The 13,287-nt window shown below is 34.8% G+C and overlaps 1 protein-coding gene across 1 annotated transcript; it reads left to right on the top strand.

Moving 5' to 3' along the window:
• Positions 1-224: 224 nt before the first annotated feature.
• On the top strand, positions 225-13,287 carry LOC121876590 (nucleolar protein 58-like). The gene is made up of 10 exons (XM_042381795.1): positions 225-349; positions 3,205-3,281; positions 4,035-4,212; positions 4,563-4,699; positions 5,083-5,282; positions 6,114-6,259; positions 6,403-6,687; positions 7,547-7,749; positions 9,039-9,163; positions 11,609-13,287. Exons 1-10 carry the CDS (start codon positions 305-307, stop codon positions 11,794-11,796), a joined length of 1,584 nt encoding a protein of 527 aa, XP_042237729.1. The 5' UTR covers positions 225-304; the 3' UTR covers positions 11,797-13,287.

Genomic DNA, 13,287 nt, shown 5'->3' with positions numbered 1-13,287 from the left:
GAGATAAATAAGAACGGGATAAAACAGTTTATTACCCTTATTTACATTTTTTTGAGCAAATCGCGGTAAATTAATACTTACATATGAATATGACCTTTTTTAACCAACATAGCTTCATGTTTTCTATTTATGATTAAGATATAATTAATATAGTATGAAATCAAGAGTATTTTCATTTTAAACATCAATGAAAAAGAAAATCTTCATATTTTACATCGACTACTTACCGCGTGGCAGCACATGGTCTGTGTGTCTGTCTTCCCCGCGTCTCTGTATGTGTTGATGGCTGTAGCTACTAGCCAAAATGTTGGTGTTATTTGAGACAGCTGCGGGTTTCGCCATATTTAAGGTAATTAGTATTTAGTTGAGGTGGAAGTTAATATCTGTGTTGTGGGCCAAACTTTGTGTATAAGAAAGATGTGAACCTTTAACAAGTGATGGCTGGCTGTTTGGAATTTTGGTTAATATTCCCAAGTGGCTGATATTTGTTGGTGTTATTGGAGACGGCTGCTGGTTTTGCCGCATATAAGGTAATTTGTATAACATTAACATGGGTGGTAATATCTGTTGTGAATGAAACGTTGGCGTGTAAGAATGATTTGGACTAATAAACGGTGACTTTATTGGAGTTTTGATTTGTACTTTTAGCTCGTTTGTTTTTGTTGATGAGATATAGTTAGATTGATGCATATTGTAGTATCTGGTAGTTTCAGCCCTTGGCAATTTCAGACCAGTAAGCTCGGCGTACAGTAGGTTGGTCCAAACTTAATAATAATTTTAAATTTTCAGGCTAGAATAGCTTTGGTTATGCCATAACAAGAAATTTATTACCTAAGTAAGTTTTTCTTACGTATTTTTTTTTAATGAAAATTACCTTTATATCTGTGGAAAATGTATATTTATTGAAATAGTGAAACTACTTTAATACTAGCAATGACAATAAGAACATAAGAAAATAAGGAGTCTGCAATTGGCCGGGTGGCCTGTGCATGGCAGCTCCTGTCGAGAGTTACCACCACTCTCTATCATCCATGAATGTATCTAGCCTCCTTTTGAAACTTTCCAGAGTTCCCGCACTTACTACAAAGTTGCTAAGCTTGTTCCACTCGTCCACCACCCTATTTGTGAACCAGTTTCTTCCTATCTCCCTCCTAAACCTAAACTTATCCAACTTGAATCCGTTGCTCCGAGACCTATCCTGCTCGGATATTATAAGAACTTTATCTATATCCCCTTTATTTATTCCTTTCACCCACTTAAATACTTCTATCATATCTCCCCGCACTCTTCGTCTTTCTAGGGAATGCAAGTTAAGTTTCTTTAACTTATCCTGATATGGAAGGTTTCTAAGTCCCGGAATCATTTTCGTCATTCTTCGCTGCACCGACTCTAGTGAATTGATATCCATTCTATAATAAGGGCACCAGAACTGAACCGCATAATCGAGGTGCGGCCTGACTAGCGCAAGATATAGTTGCAATAAGACCTCTGCACTCTTATTACTTTCACTTCTAGATATAAAACCCAATACTCTGTTTGCCCTATTTCGAACATTAACGCACTGTTTTCTAGGCCGTAGGTCCGGGCTTACAAGTACCCCTAGGTCTCTTTCACAAGTCGACTTCTCTAGGTTGATGTTGTTAAGGCTGTATACATTGTCAGTATTTGTTCTTCCAATATTAAGTATGCTGCACTTGCTGGTGTTGAATTTCATTTGCCATTTTTCAGACCATGTCAGTATTTGTTCTTCCAATATTAAGTATGCTGCACTTGCTGGTGTTGAATTTCATTTGCCATTTTTCAGACCACCCCTGCAGTTCATTTAGATCCTCCTGTAATGCATTTGCATCCTGCCCTGAATTAATCTGCCGCCCTATTTTGGTGTCATCCGCAAACTTGCAGGGCTTTTAAGATGAGGGAAAATGAAGGCTTAAAATGCAAAAAATAACAAACAAACCTTTGAAAACCCAGTTAAGTTCTAGTTTCGGTCATCTGGGGAATCTTAGGAATTTAACTATTGCAAACAGTAGTTTAGACAATTCTAAGACACTTTTCTTTGAGGTTTCCCTCGCAAATGACCTGACTTAACCTCTTAACTGGGAGGTACCCTCCTGGCATATGGAAGTCGTTTGCGAGGGAAACTTCATAGAAGAAAAGTGTCTTAGAATTGTCTAAACTACTGATTCCAATAGTTAAATTCCTAAGATTCCCCAGATGACCGAAACTAAGTTAATGTAATACCGAAAACCCTACCTCACCATAAAAACTTCAAAGCCCTGCCCACTTTAAACAACCAATATTGTAGGTAATTCGGGAGGTCTTATCATTTAAAATACAGTAGTACTACCGGTACTCAAAAAAATATAAATTTGCTCTGTAAATTCCATTGACGAAATCGATTCCTAAGTAAAAAAATAACTGAAAAAACACATTGCCGAAATAAAAATCTGTGCCAGGTGTGTTGTCCAAATTTACCAATTTAACTATCCAACGAGCTTTCTAAAGTGAAGTAGAAACGTAAAAGTACTGTACAGTAATCCGAAAAATATAAATTTGCATCAGAAACGCTGTTAAGTTGTTATATATTCTCTATCTCCCTAGTATATATACAGCAACATAAGAGTTCTGTGGTTGGTTTCTATACTGAATCTTAATATGGGTTGATTTTATAAATAATTGTAACAGTTTATTTATAAATGTAATTACTGTACAGTACAGTCTGGAGTAATAAGCCATATCCTGTGAGCTTAATCATATGAGGGAATTAAGCAGCGAGGAGGACAACAATTTTCTTGGATGATTATGGTAGCTAAAATACTGAAATGGAATCCCAAGAGGTATGTTGTATAGAAATAGGGATTGCAGTGGCCATCTTCTTAACTCCAACAGGTCGATTTAAGGAGAGGACCTGATTTTGCTACTTTGTTAAAATTAAAGTGTGCAGTATAGAGGCCCCACTAGCTTATTAGAGAAGTTACATCTTATTTGTGAAAAATGCAGTTGTTAATTTTTTGGGTTCAGGGTAACAAAGTATTGTGTTATCGAAGTTTTTAAATTTGTAATAAAATTTGGTTTATTTTTACGAGGCTAGAATCCATTATTTTTCTGAAAAATTTATTAGGCTAATCTACAGTATGCTGTATCTTCGAAAAAAGTGTGTTCATAAAACAGTGCAAATGACCGATATATTTTTTCTTATTGCAGTTGCTGGATGAAAAGAAATTGCAGAAGGTAGAAAATCTTTTTGAAGACTTTGAGACCACAGAAAAGGCCAATAAAGTGTGAGTATTTTAATTTACTACTCCATTGAAGATTATGACATTTATGTTCAATATAATTCATGTTGTCCAATTTCCATTTATTCAATTAGTCCAGCTATCTCCCTCCTTTATACTGTACATGTACTGCATATAAATCATTTAGAACGAAAAAGCCAAACTCACCAAAATCAAGTTTTGATAAAATAAGGTTCAAGTTTTTGAACCTTCAAACCCTCATACAGTAATCAAATATTCATTAATTTTGGTGTTTTAAAGGTTACTAATTCATCGTAGATTATGGTATTACAGTACTTGTACTGTATAAAGGAAAAAAGTGTTAATGGCCATAAATGCCCGCTAAAAATATACAAACAAATTATGATAAACAAAAAGTAAATACTGTACTGTTATTTGGCCCAAGTTATTTCATACCTGCTTTCTTTAGTATTAATGTAATTTAAAATATAACATTATCATCTCAAACATTACAAGACTGTAAAACCTTTCATTTTTAAAATTTGTCCTACTCTGCTTGGACTAAAATCTTGGCAATAGACCGTTGTTTGTCTGTGAAGTACTTTTCCCGTGGGCTTTGAACTAACAGGTCAGGTAGCTACCTAAGGACCCAATATGACAACAAGTACAAGGGACTGCCTGAAGGAGAGCGGTGTTATCTTGTGATATTGTCCTATAGTTTTTAATTTTATTGTAAGCGATGGCAGTATGTCAAATTTATAGTTTTATATTTTTTATCTAATGATTGTATTTTTACAGTGTGCAGCTTCATAATTTCAAAAAGTTTGCTGATTATACCGACGCTTTACAAGCAGGAGTAGCACTGAATGAAGGTAAACTATGTAAACCATTGAAGAAACTCTTGAAGAAGGTATTTGCAGAGGAGGCGCATGAACAGCTGATGGTATGGGATGCAAAACTTGGAAATTCAATAAAGGTACAGTATTTCCTGCTGTTGATCTTCCTTTACGAAGGTATCATGAAATTCTTTTAAAACAGAATCAAGAAGTAAAAGGATTAAACCCAAAATCTCAGATCAAGACTGAGCCCATAACTATTTGACATACATATTACCCCACCAATTATACCCTCTACATTATCAGCTAAGACTAATTAATTGCTGCAACCTAAGGCTTTAAAAGGGGTTATGAGATGCAACAACCAATAATTATGCTTGGAGGCAAATGAATCTCTTGGAGGTGGATGTTAGTTCATAATGCCGTTTAAAACTACTGCAGTACCCTGTGTTTAGTATCAGAAGTAATAATGTTCTTTATTATTTTGCAGGAAAAAATTGGTATCCAATGTGTGAGCAACGCCAGTGTGAATGAGTTGATGAGATGTATCAAGTCCCAAGTTGAAGGTCTCATCCCTGGTTTACAAGAGAAGGAGCTGGCTGCCATGTCACTTGGCCTTGGACACAAGTATGATAGCACATATTTGCAGTTTATTACCTGGAGTGTCATATTCTTCATCATAATTTTAATTTATTTTATTTCATTCAAATTGTTCTTCAAGTTGAGAATTGATTTACACATTCAAAATGTTATTTAATTACTGTAATTAGATAATGTAAATCACAAAATTGACAACAAACTGTATAAAATTTTATTGCTTATGTATTTATTTATTTTTTCTCTCAGGCTTGTAATAATCCCTTGATCATATTCTGCAACCTTGTAAATCTTATATAATTGTACTAACAAATAGTGTATTATGTGTATACTTAAGTTGATTTATGGTTATCTGAAGTTAACAGTCTTCTAGGTTTCTTTTTGGAGGTAATGTATAATTTTGTCTCCTGCAGTCTGGCTCGGTACAAGCTGAAATTTTCTCCGGATAAAGTTGATACCATGATTGTGCAAGCCATCTCTCTGCTAGATGACATCGATAAAGAGTTGAACAATTACATCATGAGAACAAGGGAATGGTATGGCTGGCATTTCCCAGAGCTAAGCAAGATTATAAGTGACCATCAAGCCTATATCCGCACTGTCATGGCCATGGGTAAGAGTTCATGTTTTTTCATATTGTGCTGTGATAGGAAGAAGTATGGAGTTAATTAGCAAAAAAAAAAAAAGATGTGGTAAAGTAAATGTATTTTTAACCAGCAGAGTAATTTATAAGTGGCAGTCTGATTAAAGGAAATTCCAATTATACTTTATACTGTACTTGAATATGTTCCCTGTAATCAGGAATTCCTTACCTAAACCATTTATTTTCTGGTTACTTGTGCATTTTCTTGTGAAAATATAAATCCAAAATAAGGGAAACTTAAAATAAAGGAAAAATAAGAAATATATTACAGTAAACCCTTTGTTCAGTAATTACTTCCTTCCTTCCTTCTTGTCACACCTGTTGCCATTACCCTTAATAGGAAGATTACTAAGGTGACCAGTTGTGACATTCAGGCCACCTTGCATCTGTTAGGGCCTTCACTTTCCTGGATTTCAAACACAAGCTTCAAGTATAAGTAGTGTAGGAAAATGTGACTAGTTTGCTTGCAGGTATTGCATCTTTGTTATACCTGTAGTTTGCTGGTTTGTATAAAGACTGTAGATTAAGTTATGCTACACTTCACCCACAGTCTGGCACCTGCCTTACTGGTTTATGCTGTGGGTTGCAAATTGACTTTCACATGGACATGTAAGATAGACCCTCACAAGGGTTGCCAGATATATGGTAAGTTTCATGCAAGTACAGTATGTAAATACAGTACTGTAACCTTTTAAATTCGGTTACTAGTATCTTTTGCAGCACATTTGTTTAAACAAAATTATTAATGTTGTGTATGAATTTTGTTTGATTGCATTTCTATATCAATTTTTGTCATTGCAGGTACTAGAGACAAAGCTGTAAACACAGACTTTTCTGAAATCTTGCCCGAAGAAATTGAGGAAAAAGTGAAAGAAGCAGCAGAAGTCTCCATGGGGACTGAAGTTACTGAAGATGATATCATAAATATCCACAGCCTATGTGAACAGGTAGGGTGCCTAATGTGTTTGAAAAATATGACTGACTACTGCTCTCCAATTTTATTTACTTGTACAGTACTACTTTAATTGCATTGATTTACTTTTGTATGTATATGTGTGTGTGGTATTAATTGTTAAATTGTCTTGCACAGGTGCTGGAGCTGACAGAGTACCGTTCCCAGCTGTTTGAGTACCTTAAAAACAGAATGGTGGCCATTGCACCTAATTTGACCATCTTGGTGGGTGAGTTGGTGGGTGCTCGTCTGATTTCTCATGCTGGTTCTCTCATCAATTTGGCCAAGCACCCAGCCTCCACCATCCAGATTCTTGGTGCAGAGAAAGCTCTCTTCAGGGCCCTCAAGACTAAACATGCCACTCCAAAATATGGTCTCCTGTACCATGCACAACTGGTTACACAAAGTAGTACCAAACATAAAGTAAGTTTATACAATACCGAATATTTGCTTAGGTGGCCTTTATCATCATCACTATTTTTAGACATACTGTAGTAGTTATCATCTTCAAGTTTACACCTTGTTATGGGTTACTCACCTTGAAATGAGAAAATTTGATAATTGTACTTACGTATTTATGTGTAGAAATAGTTCTCAGTAAATATCATTTAGTGTTAGTAGGTTTATGATTCTATTGTTTAATATTATCCATTTATTTCATGGTTTAGAAAAGTGGGATTAAGATATGGACCATAATAATTATGTAAGTCTCTCCATCCTAAAAGGCATATGACTTCTGATGTAAGTGATGCAAATAATAACACATAACAAATACATGTATGGCTAAGTGAGGTGTGAGCATCTGAGTAGTAAGCAAGTGTTTTCAAAAGGAAATAAGAATCTTTTTTGGGGTAAGATAACCAACTTAAGGTGTTTGGACTGAAATTTGCTGGTTTCAAAACATTGCAAGATTGGTGATGTAGCTGATTATGTTAAGTTACAAGTTTTACATTTATAATTCTCTCCATGTTGATGGTAGATGTAAGAATTTTTCATATTTTTAGAGTATAAGATGATTAAAAATATGGCTGAGATTAATCGTAACGACGAGTCCCATCCCGTTGTCTCTTGTGATGGCCGAGAATTTAATGATTCATGAGAAACCTAACTTAACCTTGAGTGAGAAACTTTGCACAAAAAATTTCTCGACCATCACAAGAAGACATCATGAGAAAATTTGTCTACTGTTATTTCTGCTGTTTAGAGTATTCCTGTTTTATTTGAGGGTCATAAATAACCTTATTTTGGTACTGTAATTTAATGTTTTTATTTTCTCCAATAGGGTAAGATGTCTCGTATGTTGGCAGCCAAGGCTGCACTTGCATGTCGTTATGATGCTCTTGGAGAAGAAACTACAACAGACATGGGTATTGAGAATAGAGCAAAACTTGCATTAAAACTTGCCAATGCTGAGAGAGGGGGCACTCACAGAATTTCAGGAACTGGAAAGACTCAAGCAAGACATGCCAAGTACGAAGGAGAAAGGTCAGTTGAAACTATTTTATTGCATGTTATACTGTATGAATTAATATCCCCCCCCCCCACACACATTTTATTGTATGTTACATTATGCAATAAGGAATAAACTTTGTTTAATGTATATATATATCTTTAATGATAGATGTTGTATTTAATAATACTGTATACTGTATACATGTAGGAATACAGTAAAAATGAGTTTAATATCAATTTTCATTCATTGACTTCATAATGAGGTATAATACTGAATTATGAGAACAGTGTACAGTCCTGTATTGTATTTGTTTTTTAAGTAAACCATATTAATTTTGATTTACGGGTACTTGTGTATAATAAAATGGGTCCTAAGGAAAGTCGTGGCTAAAGAAGCTTGAGAAGTTCAGTTTTTGATCAAGTCTTATGATTTATTCCTGGACACTTTATTTGATCTTTGAATGTAAAAAGTGTCAATTTTTGTTCTACTGATCTTAAAAATTTCATACAGTTTTGGAATATCCTGTACTGTACTTTTTTACTTTTTAGATTTATTCTTAGTACTGGTATGTATTTAGGTAGAGTTTCTCTTTATATTGTAAGTTTAACATAAAGTAGTGAATAGGCTACGTGAATGTGTATCCTAATGCAGTGTTGGTTGGCAACCCGGTACTGTACAACCTCTCAGTTTACAGGGTTTTAGCAATGATCACAGTTGAATTAGCACCTTTAATGCAAATAGAACAAAGGACGTAATAAATAGTATTAATTATTTAAAAAATTCATGGTTGGTAGACTAAATATAGGTTACACACGTCCACGTCAAAAGTTATGTTCCTGGAAAAGACGGGTACAGTTTAAACAAAGACTGGTGTCCATAGGAAAGGGGATTTCAGCAACAGCCAAATTCCCCCTATTGGCAATGATTCTGTGTTGTATTAAGTTTCGTTGCCTATTCTAATAGCAATTTAATAACAATATGATGTGAATAATAGTGGTCTTTTATTGGAAATACAAGTAATATGCACGATACATAAATGGAGAGAGTCATTAACAAAACAGAATTTTTAGTAACAATGACTCTAAAGACAAAAAATTATGAAAGTCACTGGGGTAAAAAGGGAGCAGGAAAAATTAGGAGCATGTATACATGCATACATTAACTATATACATGTACTGTGAAGTAGTAACAGATTACTGTACAGTACATTACATGTACTGTATATGAATAGTGAGATTTCTGTTATGTGTATTTAGCTATGTTTTCATATTCGTTACTTCTGTTTTTGTGAAGTTAATATCAACATCTTTCCTTTTACTAGTGAGGTGAATCAGTATCATGCTGCTGCTGATTCAACATTAGAGAGCTCAAGTAAGCGCAAATTTGGAGAATCATCCGAAGAACAGACGCCAAAGAAATTGAAAGTAGAAATGGAATCAGAGCCAGGTGAGTGTATTTGCTAGTTTTGATATTTAAGTAAATAGGCTTATTTGCATAATTAGGTTTAATAATTTAGTGGGAGACCGTGTTAATATAAATTGCCAATGCTTGCCAAAGAGGGTTACTTAATTCTGTACTGTACACCTTTATGCTGTGCTTGTACTGAACATGTTTATTTTGTGCTTTATTTCCAGAGTAAATTGCTTAGGATAAATTATTGCCAAAGAGGTACAAATCAGAAGCTGTACTGAACATAAAACTTAAAATACATATACTGTACAGTATATTTTTTGCCAGAAATTTTAATTAATATCAGATTTAACCAGCACAGGGTGATGTATCAGCATACGTGAAATTAATTATAAATATATACTCTGGGCAAGTATGATACCAGTTCTTCATGTTAAGGAGCCATCATTAGGTATATGCCACTGTTAAAATGATGAATCCAATTTTGGTTTCACCTTTAAATTCAAGAAAATTTTTATTTGCAATATTTCCGATACCAACTCTGTTTACTGCTTTACCATTTGAGTAAAAATCCTTTGGTAATTATGTTTTAGGAAAGCATTTTTGAGGGGCCTGTTATAGAAGGAAGGTGGTAGTTACTCTATTTCAGTCCTCTTTCCTTAATTTCATTTATGTTCGGTGGTGGTATGTTGTTCCCTTGAATTGGTTCTCTTTCATAGACTAAATAGGAACCTTTGCTTAGGAAGTTTTAGTGCATGCTTGCTAGGAGCAATGTTTCATTGATCTTTGGTTGAATGTTAGAGCTTGGTCAATCTCTAATCATGCCTTATGTTTCACTAATAATTTAGTTTCATGGTTTTAGGCCGGATAAGGTTCTTTACAGGCTTGGATTCTAATTAAGGATCTTGCATTCATTTACCCAGTATAGCTATCATAGATACATTCAGTTGGCTGACTGGTTTAATTGACAGTCTTATTGTGGAGTCAATAGGGCTTATTGCTAGTGATATGATGAAAGTCACTAAAGTAAGCTTGGTTGCATCCTTCAGATCCAAGATTTTAAGAGGCTGTACATATTTGTACAGTACAGTATATCTGAACAGTTCTATTGCACACTCAGACTGTGTGTCACTCGGGAGCTGGTGTTACTCTGTACCCTAATAAAGGGTTCTTGGGTTTCATGCCTCCGTTCTACCTTCTGTACTAAGTAGTTTGAACGTACTTGGTCCACTGTGTTAGTTATAAATGAGGGATTGTACTTAAAATATAATTTTTTCATAATTTACAGCCATTTTCCATTTTGCTTGTGTTTGCCACGATTAATTGATGGCAGCATTCCATGCTGTGTGGTGTGGTCTTTTCAGCCCCTGGCTCCTCACCCCATTTAGACTCCAACATATTTTAACTCAATCGGTTTCATCCATTTGCTGCACATGCCCAAACCATCTAAACCTACCTCTACACAATGCTCTCCAGCTGCCCTCATAGCTCTGAACTGGGTTTCTGTCTTTCAGTGTCACATTGCTTATCTACCTCACCATTCTCATTTCAGCTCACACAAGCCTGTGAAAGCCATCCTCTTTATCTTCCAATGTTTCACTGTCATACAACATCATACTTCTCATGCCAGTTGGATAGTGTACATCTTTCCTTTCATGTGGAGGGAAGGTCCACTTCCTATCAGTAAAGGCAACAATTTCCTAAACTTCCTCCAGTCACTTCTGACACTTGCAACTGGGTTAACTTCAGCACTCCCTCTATTACTGATCATGTCATCCAGGAAACAGAACTCATTGATCAGTCCAGGGATATACTGTATACCAAACATTGCATTTCTTCAGCCTTGCTCTAAAGCCACATGGTTACCTGCACATACAGGCTTTTGAGTGTTAGCAACATCCTGCAGACTGCTCTTTATCTACTGCACTGCACCTACATTCCACACTCACTGCACATAACTGTATTGAGTTGCTGTCAATACTTTTCTTACAGATAACACATGACCATTTTCCAACGTAGGTCTTTTAACCATGTCATCAGGCCCTTTTACTATTCCCTCTTTCAATGTCTTATTTTTCTCCACTGCCTCTTCGGTACCCTCTGCGATTTGCACAAAGTCATCAGTATGCAACAATTCCCAGAGTGAATGTGCTTCAATTTATGAAAAATTACCTAAAAACAGCTTTCCAGAAGTGAAATCATTGTGAATTGGGGAACACCTTTATTTCTCACTACAATATAGTAAAAAACCCAACCAAGGTTTTTTGTTTGTGCAATATTCTAAAAAGGCAACAAAGAGTACAGTATTTTGTTGAATCTTTCAGACATGATATCAGTATATTCATATTTACAATTTTATTACATAGTGATGTACTGTTTTTCAAGACATTTGATTGATTCAGAATCTTTTTAACTCCAACTTAATCAATATTTTATACTGATGAGGGCATGTGGTGTAATATCTCATTTATTTTACTACAGAAGCTACCCCACAAGTTAGTGGTGAAAAGAAAAAGAAGAAAAAGAAGCAACAGGTGGAAGTAAAAGACGAGGTAAAAGAGGAGGTCAAAGAGGAACCAGAAGTACAAGAAGAGGCTATGGAAGTAGAATCAGTTGAAAAGAAAAAGAAGAAGAAGAAAAAGAAGAAGGAAGCAGCAGTGGCTGTATAAGCAAATTTTTTTTTATCTTTTTTCATTCAAGCGTTATTTTAAACTGTTGAGAAAAGCATTATGATGAATTGAAGAGATGATTTGAACCTTTCCACGGTGATTTGCAATACAATACTGTAGAGTACATATGAAATTTATTAAGTCTCGTTACACCATCACTGTATGGTAAGTTTAGATATAATATGAATCAGTTTTACCATAAGAACTTATGTTGGTAGAAACACAATACAGTATGTAAATTTGATTTTTATTAACCCTTATTGTCTTGGCTGTCATTTCTATTACAAATATATAACTTGTGAATCCTTCACTCTATGCTTATCAAGCAATAAAGTTTAATACAGGTATCAGTATTATATGAAATAACAATGCAATAGTAAATATTTTTAAAGTAAAAGTAGAGGTAATTTTGAGAGGCATAAAACACCACCGATAAAGGTACTGTGGCCCATGTAACTTACCCTACACTGCCCAGAACCCGAGTTAAATTAATTCTGTAGTGTTATAATTCGTCAAACAATCCTTGTTTGTCATTGAATATTACTGCAGTATGAAACAGATCTCTCCAAGGGTGCGAAATTTTGCTGGGGAATGAGGAATTGTCCGTCGAGAAGTATTCTTAGGCAACAGTGGCTATACTGTATCACTGTTGCCACACTGTATATACAGTATGCATGCTTATAATGCTCATTAAGCAGTATACTGTACCATTCAAATAAGAATTTCTTCAATATTTCGATTACAAAAATAAATTGGAGCAGGAATTTACAAACACTTCAATAATTGCTTATCTGCTAATCTTGTGTGTAACAGTCAAGTTTTTTCCTAAAGTAGATTTTTTTTTTATCATTTTTCACTTATAAAGGTACTGTATTTGTTGAATAATGATATTCTTTGATGAATTAATACAGTACCATCATACAGGCATATAAAAATAATAAAAAGTTGATAATCAAGTACAAGAATCCTGTCTTAAAAAAGGTTTTGATGCGATAAGATTTTTTTTTACACTTTTCAACAATTGTGCTTCTCTTTCCTATTATTAATGTAAGTACAGTACATGTACTGGTATGGAAGTGGGATCATGTACACATTATAATATCCCACTAAAAACATCTGGGTGGCCTGGGGTTGCCTTGGGCAGGAACCAGTGACCCGAGTGACAAAAGGGGAGAGCTGTATCAACTTAGCTGCTACACACCCCCCTCCCCCCAACAACAACTATCTAGGCCATCAAAATATATTAGTACAGTATGCAGAAAATACTGTCTCTGTGCCAGCCTATTTTTGTCGTGACAAAAATATTACCCCCACCGAATCATCCCTATGTAAATATGAATTTAATCGTGGGTCAATTTCTTGGTTTACTCTGCCTGTTCTTAGAAAATTTTTATCAGAAACCTTCGGCTTTTGTCCACTTGACAATTATGTTTTGTTGAATGTATGTAATCTGAAGTTTAGTAAAATAAAAAATCAATTATTTTAATTGTA

The sequence above is a fragment of the Homarus americanus genome, unplaced genomic scaffold (assembly GCF_018991925.1).
Source record: "Homarus americanus isolate GMGI-L3 unplaced genomic scaffold, GMGI_Hamer_2.0 scaffold28, whole genome shotgun sequence".
In the NCBI taxonomy this organism is placed as follows: domain Eukaryota; kingdom Metazoa; phylum Arthropoda; class Malacostraca; order Decapoda; family Nephropidae; genus Homarus; species Homarus americanus.
This window is presented reverse-complemented; position numbering and strand designations above follow the sequence as displayed.